The sequence below is a fragment of the Eschscholzia californica genome, unplaced genomic scaffold (genome assembly GCF_041429995.1).
Source record: "Eschscholzia californica isolate CP2 unplaced genomic scaffold, dmEscCali1.0.p SCAF_1, whole genome shotgun sequence".
NCBI classification, from domain to species: Eukaryota; Viridiplantae; Streptophyta; class Magnoliopsida; order Ranunculales; family Papaveraceae; genus Eschscholzia; species Eschscholzia californica.
Window position 1 is genome coordinate 86,461,900 of NW_028238198.1, and position 17,139 is coordinate 86,479,038.

Below are 17,139 nucleotides of genomic sequence, written 5' to 3' on the forward strand. Positions count from 1 at the left end.
TATCCGCTAAAGTGGGTATTTTAGCGACCATGTAGATATATTTGTTTTCGGAGATTCTCCACTTCTTCTTTTATACTTTTTTTTTTCAAAAATGATGCTATGCCCGGCTGAATCCCGGCCTGAATCCCGGCTGGCCGAGTTGGCAGTCCAACCGGGCATAGCATCGTGACTCATCTCAGAAAAAAGAGGTATTTTACGAAATTTACAAATTGATCCCTCTGACTATATAGAATTCGAGTTGAGGCCATTCTTCATTAAAATACAAGACGCGGGATTTTGAGCTTTTAATACAACAGCTAGGGCAAAGCAAAACCACCATTTTCATTCTCCACCTCTTCTTCACACGATTCCAGTCCAAGGAGACGATTCTAGGGTTTTATTAGGGACGATTTCAAGCTCGGTTTAGGGTATCAAACCACTTCCTAACAACATCATCTTAGGGACGATTTCTCTCTGCAAACTCTCTATACGAATTTGGGCATTCTGTCTCTCTCTCTCTCTACACGAATTCAAGCTAGGTGTTGGCATCAAACCACTTCCTAACAGGTACATATTCATATAACTTTCTAATTTTTTGCTTCTAACACGTCTGAGACCTAAACGAAACGATATGTGATATGTGAGCTTTCATAGCTTCATTTACTCATCAAATTCTGCTTTTACTTCATTTATGTAATCTTGGGTGCAATCTTCTTTTAATCCACAACAGTCACACTTGGCTAATTCAATCTCCATTCTTTTACAGTCACACTTGGCTCATTCAATCTCCATTCTTGAGTTGTTCGTGTGATCATATGTATAGTGAGAAAAGTAGCTATATTTTTTGGGGTTTCTCTGTTTTTTCTCACTAGATTTTGGATGTTTTTGTTGTCACAATATATAGATGATGGTGTGTTTGGGTTATGATTGTGTCGATTCCTGTTCACTTTCTTTGTCACTCAAACTAAGATGTATTTCGGAAATTTTTTATTATATGTTACTAAGATGTATGTTCTGAAATTGATTATATGTTCTGAAATTTTGGCTACAGAAATGTCAAACTCTTGAGAGAGTGAGGATTTTGATAGTTTCGACAAAACGTCCGAGAATGACATTGGCAAACAGAAAGGTTGTGAAGGTTGTCTTTAAGGTTGTGAAGGTTCTCCAATGGCATGTATCATGTCTAGCGTTGCCCTTGCTTCAATTGTAACTGGTATCTTGGTGTTGGGCTCGTGGCATATTCCGGAGTTACAAGTGACGACTTTTGCGGGCTTCCAGGGGCTAGAATAATGCAGGCTGTTTGCACTTCACTGCCGCTTTTCTTATCGTCATGGGTCTATGATGAAACTAAGACGACATGGTTCCAGCAGATGGAACAAAAGCAGCAAAAGAATAAGGAGGACTAGCACGAAGCAGCAAACCCACTTAGTTCTGGTATACAGAAAGGAGCAGAGGTGTTCTGACTATATTTTACTAGTATAGTAACTATAGTTAAAGACTTGAAGGTTTTGTTGATGTAAATTAAGATTTTTGTGAAAACTCGAACAATTTGTGAAGTAAACAGAAGTGTCGAGTTTTTGCCTAATTGCTGAACTCAAAACACTCTTTCTCTGTCTTTATAGTATTTGTATCTCAAGAAATCATTGTCCCAGTGCAAGATTTTTAGACTAACCGTGAGCAGTTCACGTCTTTTAATGAAATAAATGTTTACATTTTTTTTTTTTTTTTTTTTTGATGAACAATGTTTACATTTTGTTGTTATTAACTTATTGATAAAACTGAATATATATTGGGTTGCTTTTTTTTTTTGTTGAACTATGTTGGGTTGCCTTGGTTTCGAATTTGTTGTGGAAATTTTTGAATTCAGAGGAAGATTTTTTAATTGAAATGTCTCAAGATTTTAGACCGAAATGCCTCGAGTTATCATTTGAGAAATGTCTTAAGTTATGAAGTGAGAAAACAAGAACCAACTCATTAACCAATTACAAACCTAAAAATTTGAGTAAGATTTCTTGTTAATATTAAGTACTCAAAACAATGGATTCAAAACAAAAACTTCTAGAGTAAGGACATCACAACACTACAACTTAGTGAGATTTTACAGACTCCAGGGCAAAGTTAAGACCTTCGTCATAATCCTGCAATGTGCGTGCTCTTTGTTGTCCCAAGTCTCCTGCCTTGGGCAATAGGGTTCCGTCAGTAGGGACATTGCCCAATAGTCTGCCATTATACACCAAGTCATGTAGTTAGGAAGCTTCCCTATAAGACCACCCAGACCTGCAGTTAGGAAGCTTCCACTTTCGCCTTCCACCGGGCATAGCATCATCCTTCCACTTTGGGACACAACTTCAACTCAGAACAACGAGATAAATGCTTCTAACTCCAAAGACATCAATTTTTCAGCAATACGACTTATTTCGTCATCTTCTCTCGTAGACGCTTCCGGTATGTCATCACAATAGAACATTCAACCTTCAGATTTTGCTGTGATGAGCTTTAGTATAATTGATGCAATAACTGAAACAACATATCAGGACCAATAGTCCAAACTCATTCAACTTAAAAAAAGAAGGAATGATCGATTATAAAATCTGTCATGCTTGTAAGCTGTGTAATTTCGTCGATATTTAATCAGAGTATCAGACGGCAATGTCTCCTCTCTTTAATGCTTGGTGTTTGTTGTATTCCTTGTGAAAGTTCCAAATTAAGGTACTTTAATACTCAATACTTAGCACTCTTCCAATTTGACATACAAATCTTATACAAATACAGATACCATTAACAACCCAACTACAAACTTTGGTAAAATACTTAACCTCAGAAGAAATTACTCGTCCGGTAATACTTAATGAAATTTGTCGATAATGGCTCTAATTATCTGAGGATCTCTACTACTATGCTCTCATTTGAGTTTTTCCAAAGAAAACAAATTCCAACCAACAGATTCTGACAGGAGACCAAATGTTAAATAAACTACTGGATAGACTAATATTTTCGACAAAATATTTGATAGCACAAACCTAATTGATTAATCTTTAATTAGATTGTTAATGACAACCCCAAAGATTTGAATCATATTAGGGCAAAATCATAAAAATTTCTCCAAAATTTCATCAAGACAGACAAATAAAATCAATTTAGGGCAAAACCATAAAAAGTTCTCAAAAATTAGAGTTGAAAAGATAACAACAAAGTACCTTCAAACCAAGATGTTGTTAGGAAGTGGCGGGATGCCAACACCAAGCTTGAAATCGAACCTAAGATGAAGCTTAGGTTCGTAGAGAGAGAGAGAGATCTATAGAATTAGAAATTTGTAAAGAGAGTTAGCAAAGAGAAAGAGGTAAGAGAGATAGATGATGATAGAATAAGAGATTTGAATCTTACCTTTGTTAATGAAAGAAGGAAGAATGATGAAAAACCCTAGATGTTTTTCTCCCAAAAAGTTTCGCTCTCTTAACCGGTTGAAATTTGCCCTAGGACTGAAAGAAGGAAAATAATGATAGAAGAAGAGATTTGACCCTGTTTTGACTAAAAGGACTGATTTTAAAAGAAGCTAAATTCGGGGGATCCAAAATGAAATAAAAACTCAAATGCCCAAAAACACAACCCACGTCATGTTGCTATGCCCGGTTGGACTGCCAACTCACCCGGCCGGGATTGGGGCCGGGATTCAACCGGGCATAGCATCATTTTTGTTTTTTTTTTTTTCTCTTTTTCTCTCTCATGGATGGATGACGACTTATGAGTTTACTTATGCCTACATGAAGAGTTCTCCTTAATGGCAAGGTTAATTCCAATTTGTGACCAAAAATTGCGTTTGGTATTCGTCTGGCATTCAAATTTGACCTCAATATCATGATATGTTTCCCTCTGTACCTATCTTTGATCTCTTTATTCTCTTCCCACAGTTGTATCTTCTTTACCCTTACTTTAGAAAATTGAGTTTTGTTGAATAATAATTGCCTTGTGGCTAGTATTAGATCTCTTATTAATTGTACTAACTGACTACCCGAAGGTAATATTATCTTTGATGGCAATAAATATCACTTCATAGAAAATATTGTGACGCCTTAATAAGTTAATAGTTATTGGTATTACATCTACTTTAGACAACTCAAGGTCAAGTCCACATGTATAGGATCTTGTTATTGGCAAAGGCTCCACGAACCAACTCAAAAAGTCTCGACATTTAGTAAGCTTGAATGTTCATCTATAGTCCAAACTCCAGACACCCTCACGAGTGATCCGAGACAATCACAATAAATCTCCCTTGCAATAGTTTTAGTTATTTATAGTAATCAATCATATCATTAATTTCGATCTTCCGTCAACAATAACTGACCTCCAGTTAGCTGAGGTTAGCTAAACGTTAGAGAGAACTGTTAAAGTTGGGTCATTCCCAAATGTGATTGCATTTTCTATCTCACATATACAACATACCTCTCTTGCCAAGAAATAAAAGGATAAGTTATCCAACAACCACACACTTACAACACAAATCCCTATACAAAATCAAACGGTTCAACGCCGTTCTTGTATGGGTAATGAACTAATGATGGGAAGTTTCAAAGGCGCATCCTTCAGTCACAAATTCTCTCTCAAATTTTCTTTGAGGAAGGCGCCTATACTAGTTACAAGAGGCGCTTTTAAGATCCCTCAATGTATATAAAGTCGGTTAACTGAACATTCCCCTCCAAACAAACTTCCCCCAATTTTTCATGGATTCCTTTCTTTTCTCTCTCTTCTTTCTCTCTCTAATCTTCTTCTTCTCCTCTGTAACAACTTCCGTCGCCAATGCTTCTCCCGTCGACGACAATCTTCTCATTCGTCAAGTCGTATCTCACGCCGACGACGATGATACCAATGTCATCAACCACGATGATGATCTGATCTTGAACGCAGAACACCATTTCAAAACCTTCTTGAAGAAATTCAACAAAAAATACGCTGATGAAAATGAACACGCTTATCGATATTCAGTATTCAAGACTAATCTTCATAGAGCTAAACGTCATCAAATTCTTGATCCATCTGCTGTTCATGGTATCACACAGTTTTCTGATTTAACACCTAAAGAATTCAAAAAAACCCTACTTGGATTGAATCATCATCGTCGTCGTTTTAGACTTCCTAATGAAGCTCATAATGCTCCTATTCTTCCTACTAATGATCTTCCCAATGATTTCGATTGGAGAGATCATGGTGCTGTGACTAATGTCAAGAACCAGGTAAAAAAAAAATCTTGATTTTCTTGTACTTTTTTTTAGGTTTTTGTTTAAATTTGTGCTTTTTCTTGTTTGGGTTTGTTGTTTTTTTTAGGGCTCTTGTGGATCTTGTTGGTCTTTTAGTACTACAGGAGCATTAGAAGGAGCTAATTATCTTGCAACAGGGAAGCTTGTTAGTCTTAGCGAACAACAACTTGTTGATTGCGATCATGAGGTTTTAATCTTCTTCTTCTTCTTCTTTTTCAATTTGATTTGATTTGTTAGGGTTTTTGTGTTACATATTTATAGTTTGTTTGTGGGTATAGTTTGTTCAATAATTAGATTCAATTTGGTATTCCAGATAGGTTCTTGATGTTATACTCATTCATTTAGATAAACCTTGCCTCTAAGAAATGGATTTGAGGAAGAATAGCTTGCACTTCTATAAGAAGTTAAGAACCCTTGATAGGTGTCTCAATAATTGATTATTTGTTGAAGAATGTAAGAATTAAAGAAACGGCGAAACCAAACCGGGAAAAGAAAACATAAAGAAGGCCCTGAAACTCAATGATCTATGTCACCTGAAATTTATTTATACAGGCATCTAGATAGCTTTGCATAGATAATTCAGTTGCTTAAAAATGACTAACCTTGTCCTAAGAGAGATCTGAGTCGAAGCTCTCTACGTATCAACTGACATCTCAGTTTAGGTTTTAGTTAAGCGATCAAGAAGTTCAAAGTTTGGAACTTGAATATATTTTCCGCTCTCCGTTTCTTTGCTTATTTGGGTGGATAAAATTTGGAACTTGAATTTATTCAAGGCGGTGTGGTAGGCGGTAGGGTGGGCAATACATTTATCATTTTCATAAAATTTGTCACCCTAGCATGTTTGAGTTAGGATAAGGTATGGAACTCGTAAGGCGTAATATCTTGATAGGCGGTACACAGTTCAACGTTATATGTTACTCAGTGGTATTGATTGAGGAGCTTGTGGCTTGGTCACATTCTACTATGTTACCTTTGAGTTCTATTGAGTAAAACAAATTCAGAATTGGATTTATCTTTTGCTTTTTCCTGCAGTGTGATCCTGCACAAGCTGGTGAATGTGATTCAGGATGCAACGGTGGATTGATGAACAGTGCCTTCGAATATACACTCAAAGCTGGTGGACTTCAACGTGAAGAGGACTACCCTTACACTGGAACTGATAAGGGTACTTGCAAATTTGACAAAAGCAAGATTGTTGCATCAGTCGCAAATTTCAGTGTCGTTTCTCTCAATGAAGAACAAATTGCTGCGAATCTCGTTAAAAATGGTCCTCTTGCAGGTAACCTAGACCCCGTAACTGGCTTTCACTATTAAAACATACTTTCAACAAATCATGGATCTGTGTTGTGAATCAATGAATAAAGAATAAACCGAACAAATACAAACCTTAGTTACTCTGTTGTTTGTGTGTGAATGCAGTGGGTATTAATGCCGTTTTCATGCAAACCTATGTCGGAGGAGTTTCATGTCCTTACATATGCTCGAAGAGGCTGAATCATGGTGTGCTTCTAGTTGGGTATGGATCTGGAGCTTACTCTCCTGTACGGTTGAAGAACAAACCTTACTGGGTCATAAAGAACTCATGGGGAGAAACTTGGGGAGAAAAAGGATACTACAAAATCTGCAGAGGTCGTGACGTCTGTGGTGTGGATTCTATGGTCTCAACTGTCGCAGCCGTTCATATGAACCACTAGCAAAAAGAGTATCAGTTTACCTTCTCAATGTTCTATGATGCAACTCTAGTCCTGTAAAATAATAATGATCGTCTATTAGACTCATTGAACTAGAAGCATCTTGTACTTCAAATGTTCAAAACTTCATATCATCAACTTGTTTCTTTAATGGATCACGAATTCTTGTATCCATTTCGGCCTTCAGCCTTTTTTTTTGCTCAGAAATTGTTATTCTGTCTATATTTGTCTAGGCGTTCAATGTTATCGTAAGCGAATGATGATCAGAAAATAGAAATGAGTAAGTTTTGTTACTCTTAAACATCATCGATATATTCAAACTTGACTCGACAATTTATTATCAAAAGACTACAGACTGACTTCGAAAGAAACCAACAGACTTATTCTTTCAAGTACTAACAACTATTACTAATTCAAACTGCTCCTAGTGGGTGCTTTACGACGTTGCTGCCAGAGTCGTCTTCTGCCTTGCCATTTGCTTTCTTATCGGTGCTAGAAATGGCTTTGGTTTTCCCATTTACGTTCGTCTTGGTGCTAGAAATGGCTTTGGTGCTATCATTTACGTTCATCTTGGTCCTAGAAATGGGGTCGGTGTTGTCATTTACGTTCGTATTGGTGCTAGAAATTGCATCACTCTTGCCATTAACTTTCACATCATGGATGCTAGAATCACATTCTGGCTTGCCATTAACTTCCACATCATTGCTAGAGTTGGCATAGGTCTTGCCGTTCACCATCTGTCCAGTGATGCCATTAATGCTGACATTGGCCTTATTATTTGCATCAACATAGTCTTTCATAAAGCCTTCAAGATCATCTACATACTTGTTTTGCCTATTCTTATCCCCGAAAATCTCTTTCATTTCCTTCGCTTTTGCCTTAAAAGACTCACTCTCATCACCCACCATAGCGGATTTCAACGTCTTAGTGACAGAGTCTCTTGTGAACGATCCGTCAAGTTCATCCCTTGGTATCTCCAACCCTATCTTCCTCCCATGAATCAACCTTGCAACCAACCCTTGGTCATACAACATAGGCATCAACACGAGAACCTTCCCCATGACAAGACCTTCAGTGGTGGAACCCCAACCACAGTGAGTCAAAAAACAACCCACAGATGGGTGTCCCAATATTTTCATTTGAGGTACCCATCCCTTACAAATGAATCCACGGCCCTTTGTTCGTTCCTCGAACCCGTCTGGCAACTCAGTGCCAGTTAAATCGGTCTCGGACAAACCATTTGGCTTCCGTATCACCCAAAAGAATGGCAACTCAGATGATTCAAGTCCAAGAGCCAACTCCTTCATTCCTTCTTGACTCAGTGCTGCCTCACTACCTAGTGCAACATAAACAACAGAACCTTCTTTCTGTTTCTCTAACCATTCTCTCATTACAACCCATTTCTCATCTTCTTCTTCTTCTTCATTTTCTTGAGGTAACGAAGATGATAGTAAACTACCCATTTGAACAATAGGTTTCTTGTAAACTTCTTTCTGGAGAAGATCAAACCACTCACCTTCAAACTCGATACAGCTTCGAACGAACACAGCGTCCGAGTTCAGTAGCATTAGTCCAAATCGATACGAGTCAGACACACCCGAAGCATTCTCTTCGATATCAAAAGCTTTAGCAGCTTCGAAAGGACGAAAAACAACGTCGGAAGGGAAAGGAACCCACTTAGGAGGGACAGTGAAGGATTCAGGAGTAGTTCTTGAACCTCCATCTTCACCCATTAATGCAATTGGTGGGCCATAAAAGGAAAGAGATGATGCATTAAAAACACTCAAATAAGCACATGGAATATCAAATTTAGCAGCAATGGGTGGTAACCAATGGTGAGCAAAGTCATGAATAATCCAATGTGGTGGGTGAGAAGAAGTAGTAGAAGTTTCAAGAAAGTTAGTGAAGGGTAAATCGAGACGGTCGAAAGCCTTCTTGAGGTACTGAATTTTGTTATGAGGAAGGTCAGTCGTAGCCTCGGCTCCTTCGGGTAAACGATAAACATCATTATCATCAAGTTGTGGAAGAGGAAGACTAATAAAATTGTAGAGGTTTGATAAGTGTGTGGGAATCTTAGGGAGAATTCTTTGAATGTTTCTTGGGGTTGAAATGAAAGAAATGGTATGACCTCTTTGAGCTAAATTCTTGGAGAGCTCTAGAAATGGAATCATATGACCAAAAGCTAACCATGGAAACATTACTACATGAAGTGAAGTTGTTCTGTGACGTTCATCGTGATTATTTTCGGCCATTAATGGAAGCTTTTGTTGAAGAAAACAAGTTAATTAGAGCTGATTAAGTGGTGGTGCTGGTGGTGGTAAGTAAGAAGAAGAGAGAAAGAGTAGCTTGCATATACAAAAGGCAACTTCGATAACTATATTTATTGTCTAGGGACTAGAGAGATGGGGAGGAATAAAAAAACCACGGACTCCACGACAGATTTTCGTGTCCTTTACGGTTATTTTCCTAAAATAATGGGTGTTAAACTAATAATATATATAAATAAGGGACTCAAAAGAAATATTACAAACGCCAAAACAAATAATTTGGTGATCATCCAAGGTTTTATATTCCCGTTCTTGTGAAGATCCAATGACAAAGTCAACTCAGAGAGCAAGAGTTTTTTGTTTCGTACCAATCTAGCGAATAGTCGTCTCTTTGACACTTTTCAACGTCATTTCCTTATGTAAGCTCTGTTTGATTGGCCTAAAATCAGGTAGAAAAGTGCGTGAGCTTTCAAGGAAATCAATTTTCCTCTCCCTCTCGTCTCTCATCAAGTGAAAACCAGTTTCCAGACTCTCTCCCCCTCTCTCTCGGACTCTCTCTTCTCTCTCGGCTCTATGTTAAGTTCATGGTCATGGACTCATGGTCATCCAAATCAAAATCAATTAGCAATGAGTGGAGATGACCTAGAAATTATATTCTTGGTTGCTAGTTACCCTTTCTTCTATATGAGACTATTCTCACACGTCCTTTCACGTGTGACGTGGTTAGCGTAACACGTAATTTTTTTTTATTTGGATCGACGTGGAGCACGTGTTGCTTTTAAGCCTATCACTTGTGGGTCCAGCTCGATACCATGTTAAGTTTGTGGTCATCCAACTCAAAATCATTTGGCAACGAGTGAAGATAATCTAGACATTATATTCTTGGTTATTAGTTATCCCCTCCCCCACGTGAGGCTATTCTCACACTCTTGCTCTCCTTGGATCTCACCATCTACTCTGTCTAGAGGACTCAAGCTTTCTCTCTTTAATGTACTCTCTCTTTATCTTTCTCTTATTGCAATTGACACTCCTTTACGTGTAAAAAAATACCGCAACAGTAATATCGTCGGGTGTCTTTGGGTGTTCTTATATTTTCTCATGACATATTAAACACCAAAAATAAAATTTTTGAAAGAAAAATTCAGTTTTCTTTCTCGTCAGAAAAGTTAATTTTCATATATCAAACGGATCCTTAATGGCATGCCTTTGGTTGTGACAATTATTTTTATTAAATATCATTTTGCTATCTATATTGTAGAGTGTGTGGGCTAATAATCCAAAATAAAAAAATATATTCTTTTCAACAAAAAAAATAAAAAAAAAATAAATAAATATATTGAGTTTTAAGTTCAAACTTAATATAAAATAGGTAAAATTCTAAAAAAATTTAATATTTAATTTTGTCTCGTACAAATATACAAATGTGTCACTAATGTGTTGATTGTATTTGTAAATGTGTAGATATGTGTAAGAATATATAATTTTGTGTTTGTAAGCAACACAAACCAAATTACGTGAACTTCTAAAGTAAAATGTATAGGGTTATCTACATTTTTGTGTTGTACAAATACACAAATGTATCACTATTGTGTTGATTGTTTTATGAATATGTAGATATATGTAAGAATAGGTTTGTTTTGTTTTGTAACAAGACAAACCAAATTGTGTGAACTTCAACCGTAAAATATATAGGGTTATTTACGTTTTGTTTAATACAATAAAATAACGATGTCATGCGAAATGATTTGTTTGATGCATTTTAAATTTTGTAATTTTTTTTACTTTTAGCCTATTATGTGTTAATAGTGAACTTCTTATGCTACCAGGGTCCATATTTTGGACCTTCCACCAATACTTCATATTGTTTAAACATGGATGTGCACCCGATAGGCTTTTTGTTCCCCAATTACGATTAAGTGTGTTTTTTTATCGATTGTCCTTCAAACATAGATTTTATATTTTTTAAGCGAGCCTATTAAACGATTTTTTTTGTAAAAGAACAATATTAGTATAAGAATCATATTATGTCTTCTAACAGGCACTCTGTCCATACCATTCTTTTTTGGAATACAGAATACGATAGTCTTTCGGCATTGATACATTATCAAGATGTGATAAGTACGATAACCGCCTAATTTACATCTTTAAAGGCTAACTGAAGAGACTAAAGCCCAACAAACTACTTTATTTATGCTCTTAATAACCTAAGTTCAATAACTATGGATTCCACCTCTTTTAGTAATCCAACCTGAAACCTCCAGAATTATAAAGTCATGCTATAATCATATAACAAGAAAGCCGCGTGTATGACCTAAAAAAATAAAGTACTATGACATGTATAATCAAGGTCGGCCCAATCATTATTGAGGCAAGAAATGGGGCCCCTTTACTAAAGCGAAAAATGAACAGAAAAAATACTTTATAATGTCTGTGGGAGGGATCGAACACTTGACTTATACTTTATCACCAAACTTCTAACCACTAGACAATTGCTCATCTTGTAAACACTTTAGTTAAAATTTTATTTATTATAAACAAACTACCCCATCATAAACTTCATGAGAGAGGCCCTCAGGTAGGTTGGGACCCAAAACAACGGCTTTGGTTGCTTTGGGCCTGGGCCGCCCTTGTATATAATGAATGTGAACTACCAATAAATATATAATTTTCTTATTGTAACATAAACTTGCATATAATATGCACTCTCATATAATTTTCATAAATTGTATTTTGACAGTTTATACAAAATTTTATTTTCATAATTTAAAAGTTGTCTCCTCAAAGTGTTTTTTTTTTTTGTTAAGAGTCCTCAAAGTGTTATTAGCTTCCACTCAAAGCATATTTTATAAAGAGAGTGGGAGGAAAAGAGAGAGCTAGACAATAACACTTGTAGAGTCACAGTTCACAGTATTACTCTTTTTCCTTAACCCAAGTGTATGGTTATTTAAGCAGCAGCGTCACACACTTTTGGACGTCTCGTCCATTTTGTTTTTTATGTGGACCTAACATTTAATTCGGGCCATCCAAAATAATCAACAAACAGCTACTAGTACTTCCAATAAATGACCATCCATCCCTGCTAAAAAATCAGTCTTTTTCGTTATCCAAGTTGTGTACAACGTACCCTTTCGGCAATTTAATTCCCACGGAAATCATGCAAGAATATGAGCAAATCAAACCTATACTTTGAGTGGATGTTACTATGTCCAGGGACGTATGTAGGTACAGGTCAGGAGTGGCCATGGCCCCTCTTGGCTCTTAACCATTCTAAACAAATGCCACCTAACATTTTTGTCCCAACTACCCATTCAATTCTATCGGCCCTTCCCTTTAAACTTTAACCCAATGCTCTCAATCCAATCCCAACCCAAAACTGAAGCCCAACTTCAAATAAACAATTACTTAAGGGAATCTTTAAACATACTCACCATTTTTGTTATATATAATTACATCTAAGGTAATCTTTTTTGTAGTAAAAGGATATGTGAATGTGACAAGTAGAAATTGTGACTGTATGTAACATTTCGCGTGACCTATTCTTACTTCATAACTTCCAAGTATCACCGCCCAAATAATTAATTTTCTATATTTCAAGTTTTTATTATTTCTATATTATTTCAAGTTGTTATTTCAAGTTTCAATTGTTTTTCTAGTTGTTAATTTATATTGATACCAATTGTAAAGAAAAATCAATTTAAGTCATCCAAACTTTGTCTCCCATTACCCAAAATCGGTGGTCGCTCAAATCGTAATTCAAAAGCAGACACGTTTATTAAATAAATCATATTTTTTCTAAGATTATTTGATTTTGTACGATGGAAAAGAAATCGTTCAGAAGTTTAACACATAATCCATTATAAATGATTTTAGAAATTTGAAGAGCGACAATTCTATTTTAATACATTAAAGAGAAATAACTATCAGTTGTAGACTTGTACTAGTACTATATTATTTTTTTTTACTTGTGGTTAATCTTTATGACTTAATTGGTATTTTAAGTGGTAATTTTGAAAGGAGTTGATATTTTTTAAGAGTTCTGAATGGAATAGAATTGATGTTTGCGCTTAACCTCTATGACTTATTTGTGTATAAATTTCTCAAATTTGTCTATGACTAAAATAGTTGGCCCCTCCCCAACAAAAGTTCTTGTTCCGTCCTTGGGTGCCAAACAAAAATAACTTAAAATTTAACCATCAAAGTTAGTTGACTGAGATAACAAAAGGAGGTCAATTTTGAATTTGCGAAAAATATAGGGCCAAGAAGGAAGCTGGTCAAAAAAGGAGGTAAATTTTTTTTGAGAACTCGACTACGAGTTACATTGCTACACATTGAAAATGTGATAAGTACGATAACCGTCTAAGTTAACCCAATAATAAAAGAGGAAGATGCTTAAACAGCCCGCTAAACTTGTTACATTATTTATACCTTTAATAACTCAAATTCCATAACATGCATTCTACCTCCTATAGGATTCAAACCTGGGACTTCCAAGATTTGGAGTTTATGTGAACACTATCAACCACTTGAGCAACCAAGTGTTGACAGTCTCCAAGAACTTATATTGATTAGTATGTATATGTTTTCAACACAACTTTTAATAAGGGCGGTATTATTTAAAAAGTCACCACTTAAACATTCCATCAGTCATATATATCGAACTGCTGACATTGTAGAAGTAGTAGCATAAAACATTGGACGGCCCTGAGTTTTTGGTCGCCCGAAGCGAACTCAAAAAATGTGACCCCTATTATATATGCAAATAAAAAGTTGTATTAATTAATGAAATTTTGAGTTGAAATTGAATATATTCGAGCAACATCCTATCATGTTTATCACCATTGAAACAAAACAAGTATAATATGTAAGATAACAGTCTACCATCTCTATTTAAAAAAAACTCAATATAATAACTCTTCGAAGGCTTTTTTCTACAAAAAAAAAAAGTTTCTCATAATTTGATCAATGATGTTCTAAGGTTCTGCTAAAAAGTATTTTTAGTTTCATATTCTTCACTAGGAAAGACGATAAAGATAATATACTTGTACACAGTTCGATATTTTAATTCACTCTTGTTTAGTATCTTTTGAGAAACTTATCGTTCCCCAAATTAAAGGTAATAAAAAGAGTAAGTTAGATTTTTACATGTTAGATTGATTACACTATAAATAAAATTCATAATGTATTTATATACTTAGACATAGAACACACCAAATTAAGGCTTGATTGATCATGCTTAGAAATTTAGTTTGCTGATCATGAATTTACAGGTACAATGACATTGATATGTTCTAGATTTTAGAGTTACATATTACTCCGATTGTTTATCAGTGAGAGTAGAACAATTACATGAACTAATCAAATAATTCATAAATATGAGCTTTTGCATAAAAGAGAGAAAAAAACGAGACTTGTTAATGTTTATCTTTTAGTTGTTGTGGGGCCCATAGGAGTAATAGTGTCGGTGTATATGTGGCCCATTCTTGCAATGTAGTGCCTTTAAAACCTATTGAATTTTTTCGGGTTCAACAATTTTTCTTTACAAAAATAATTTTTGGGACCCCTAAAATTTGGGGTACCAAAGCAAAGTTTTACCTATAAACATAATAAGTTTGCTGCATTAGCAATCCGCTTACTCCATAGAGGCGTTACATGGGCTCTAAGGGTCACACTAGATCTTTCTTCCCCATGAGCCCAATTTTATTGATTTGGATTTGGTTTATGGTTCTAAAAGCGTATGGTTAATGTCCTAAGGTACTCGCTCCCATTTTACTTGTACCTAGTAAGCGGTGTAATATAGCCACACACCCTCTATCGGGGGACGATGGTGGCTGGGGGCAACCACAATAAGAATGGTCCTCTAATAGCCTCATTCAGCCAGAAGCATTATGTACTTTTAATGTTCCAAAGTTGATATGATATCTTAACTTTAAGCTTTTTTTTTTTTTTTGTCTAGGCGAACAAAGATCATAAGCAGGTCTAAGTAAAACATGATCGATTTATTCAAACTTGGCTCAACATACTCTGCTCTTGAGATACTACAGACTGACTCTTCCAAAAGAAACCCACAAACTCTTCTTAAAAGAAATGCGATCTTTTTTTCCTACATTAGTTTATTTCATATTACGCCCCGAAAGCCAAAGACACTATGTAGGTGTTTCACGACTTACTAATTTTGGTGAATTGGTAGGTCATTTCGGTAACTCTTTTGCCTATCGTTATTGGTCATTTTGGTTTATAAGCATCGGCGTTAGAATCACCTTATGTCTTGCCATTTACTTTCACATCATGGATGTTAGAATCACCATTTATCTTGCCATCTACTTCCACAACATGGATGCTAGAATCACCTTTTGTCTTGTCATCTACTTTCACATAGGCTTTAATCTTTGGATCAACATAGTCTTTCATAAAGCCGGCAAGATCATCTATATACTTGTTTTGTCTATTCTTATCCCCAAAAATCTCTTTCATTTCGTTTGCTTTCGCCTTAAACGTCTCACTCTCTTCATTCACCATACCGGATCTCAATGTCTTACTGACCGATTCTCTTGTGAACGATCCGTCAAGTTCATCCCTTGGTATCTCCAACCCTATCTTTCTCCCATGAATCAACCTTGCAACCAACCCTTGCTCATACAGCATAGGCATCAACACAAGAACCTTCCCCATTACAAGACCTTCAGTAGTTGAACCCCACCCACAATGCGTCAAGAAACACCCCACAGATGGGTGTCCCAATATTTTCATTTGAGGCGCCCATCCTTTACAAATGAACCCACGTTCGTTCGTTCTTTCTTCGAACCCGTCTGGCAACTCAGTGCCAGTTAAATCGGTCTCGGACAAACCATTTGGCTTCCTTACCACCCAAAAGAATGGCAACTCGGATGATTCAAGTCCAAGAGCCAACTCCTTCATTCCTTCTTGACTCAGTGCTGCCTCACTACCTAGTGCAACATAAACAACAGAACCTTCTTTCTGTTTCTCTAACCATTCTCTCATTACAATCCATTTCTCATCTTCTTCTTCTTCATCTTCTTGAGGTAATGAAGATGATAGTAAACTACCCATTTGAACAATAGGTTTCTTGTAAACTTCTTTCTGGAGAAGATCAAACCACTCACCTTCAAACTCGATACAGCTTCGAACGAACACCGCATCCGAGTTCAGTAGCATTCGTCCAAATCGATACGAATCAGACACACCAGAAGCATTCTCTTCAATATCGAAAGCTTTAGCAGCTTCGAAAGGACGAAATACAACGTCGGAAGGGAAAGGAACCCACCTAGGAGGGACAGTGAAGGATTCAGGAGTAGTTCTTGAACCTCCATCTTCACCCATTAATGCAATTGGTGGACCATAAAATGAAAGAGATGATGCATTAAAAACACTCAAATAAGCACATGGGACGTCAAATTTAGCAGCAATGGGTGGTAACCAATGATGAGCAAAGTCATGAATAATCCAATGTGGTGGGTGAGAAGAAGTAGTAGAAGTTTCAAGAAAGTTAGTGAAGGGTATATCAAGACGGTCGAAAGCCTTCTTGAGGTACTGAATTTTGTTATGAGGAAGGTCAGTGGTGGCCTCGGCTCCTTCGGGTAATCGATAGACATCATTATCATCAAGTTGTGGAAGAGGAAGATTGATAAAATTGTAGAGGTTTGATAAGTGTGTGGGAATCTTGGGTAAAATTCTTTGAATGTTTCTTGGGGTTGAAATGAAAGAAATGGTATGACCTCTTTGAGCTAAATTCTTGGAGAGCTTAAGAAATGGGATCATATGACCAAAAGCCAACCATGGAAACATCACTACATGAAGTGAAGTTGTTCCATTATGTTCATGTTCATGATTGTTTTCAGCCATTAATATAATGGAAGCTTTTGTAGAAGAAAACAAGTTAAGGTTTATTAAGAAAAGACAAAGTATGGAAGAAGGATTAGATTGCATAGGCTA

At 36.2% G+C, this 17,139-nt stretch overlaps 1 protein-coding gene, 2 long non-coding RNA genes and 2 pseudogenes across 4 annotated transcripts; 2 read left to right on the plus strand and 3 right to left on the minus strand.

Annotated features, from left to right (window-relative positions):
• The first annotated feature begins 286 nt into the window (after window positions 1-286).
• Window positions 287-1,795, plus strand: LOC147570588 (uncharacterized). Its single transcript, XR_015231455.1, has 2 exons — window positions 287-546; window positions 1,031-1,795. It is a non-coding gene; the product is annotated as an uncharacterized LOC147570588 (long non-coding RNA).
• Window positions 1,796-1,953: 158 nt separating this feature from the next.
• Window positions 1,954-3,477, minus strand: LOC147570589 (uncharacterized). Its single transcript, XR_015231456.1, has 3 exons — window positions 3,364-3,477; window positions 3,177-3,274; window positions 1,954-2,496 (listed from the first exon to the last, which is right to left on the minus strand). It is a non-coding gene; the product is annotated as an uncharacterized LOC147570589 (long non-coding RNA).
• A 991-nt stretch (window positions 3,478-4,468) lies between these two features.
• LOC147570590 (putative cysteine protease RD19B) lies at window positions 4,469-7,096 on the plus strand. Its single transcript, XM_086657138.1, has 4 exons — window positions 4,469-5,207; window positions 5,299-5,418; window positions 6,264-6,510; window positions 6,651-7,096. Exons 1-4 carry the CDS (start codon window positions 4,698-4,700, stop codon window positions 6,923-6,925), a joined length of 1,152 nt encoding a protein of 383 aa, XP_086513264.1. The 5' UTR covers window positions 4,469-4,697; the 3' UTR covers window positions 6,926-7,096.
• Window positions 7,097-7,207: 111 nt separating this feature from the next.
• LOC147570591 (UDP-glycosyltransferase 91C1 pseudogene) lies at window positions 7,208-9,458 on the minus strand (annotated as a pseudogene). Its single transcript, XR_015231457.1, has one exon. The product of XR_015231457.1 is annotated as a UDP-glycosyltransferase 91C1 pseudogene (transcript).
• Window positions 9,459-15,447: 5,989 nt separating this feature from the next.
• Window positions 15,448-17,049, minus strand: LOC147570592 (UDP-glycosyltransferase 91C1 pseudogene; annotated as a pseudogene).
• Between the last annotated feature and the right edge of the window lie 90 nt (window positions 17,050-17,139).

Bases quoted from the DNA above. Each gene is read 5' to 3' on its own strand.
- LOC147570590 (XM_086657138.1), top strand. From the start codon at position 4,698: ATGGATTCCTTTCTTTTCTCTCTCTTCTTTCTCTCTCTAATCTTCTTC. The intron at 5,419-6,263 runs GTTTTAATCTTC...TTTTTCCTGCAG, and splicing joins TTGTTGATTGCGATCATGAG to TGTGATCCTGCACAAGCTGG. The intron at 6,511-6,650 runs GTAACCTAGACC...GTGTGAATGCAG, and splicing joins TAAAAATGGTCCTCTTGCAG to TGGGTATTAATGCCGTTTTC.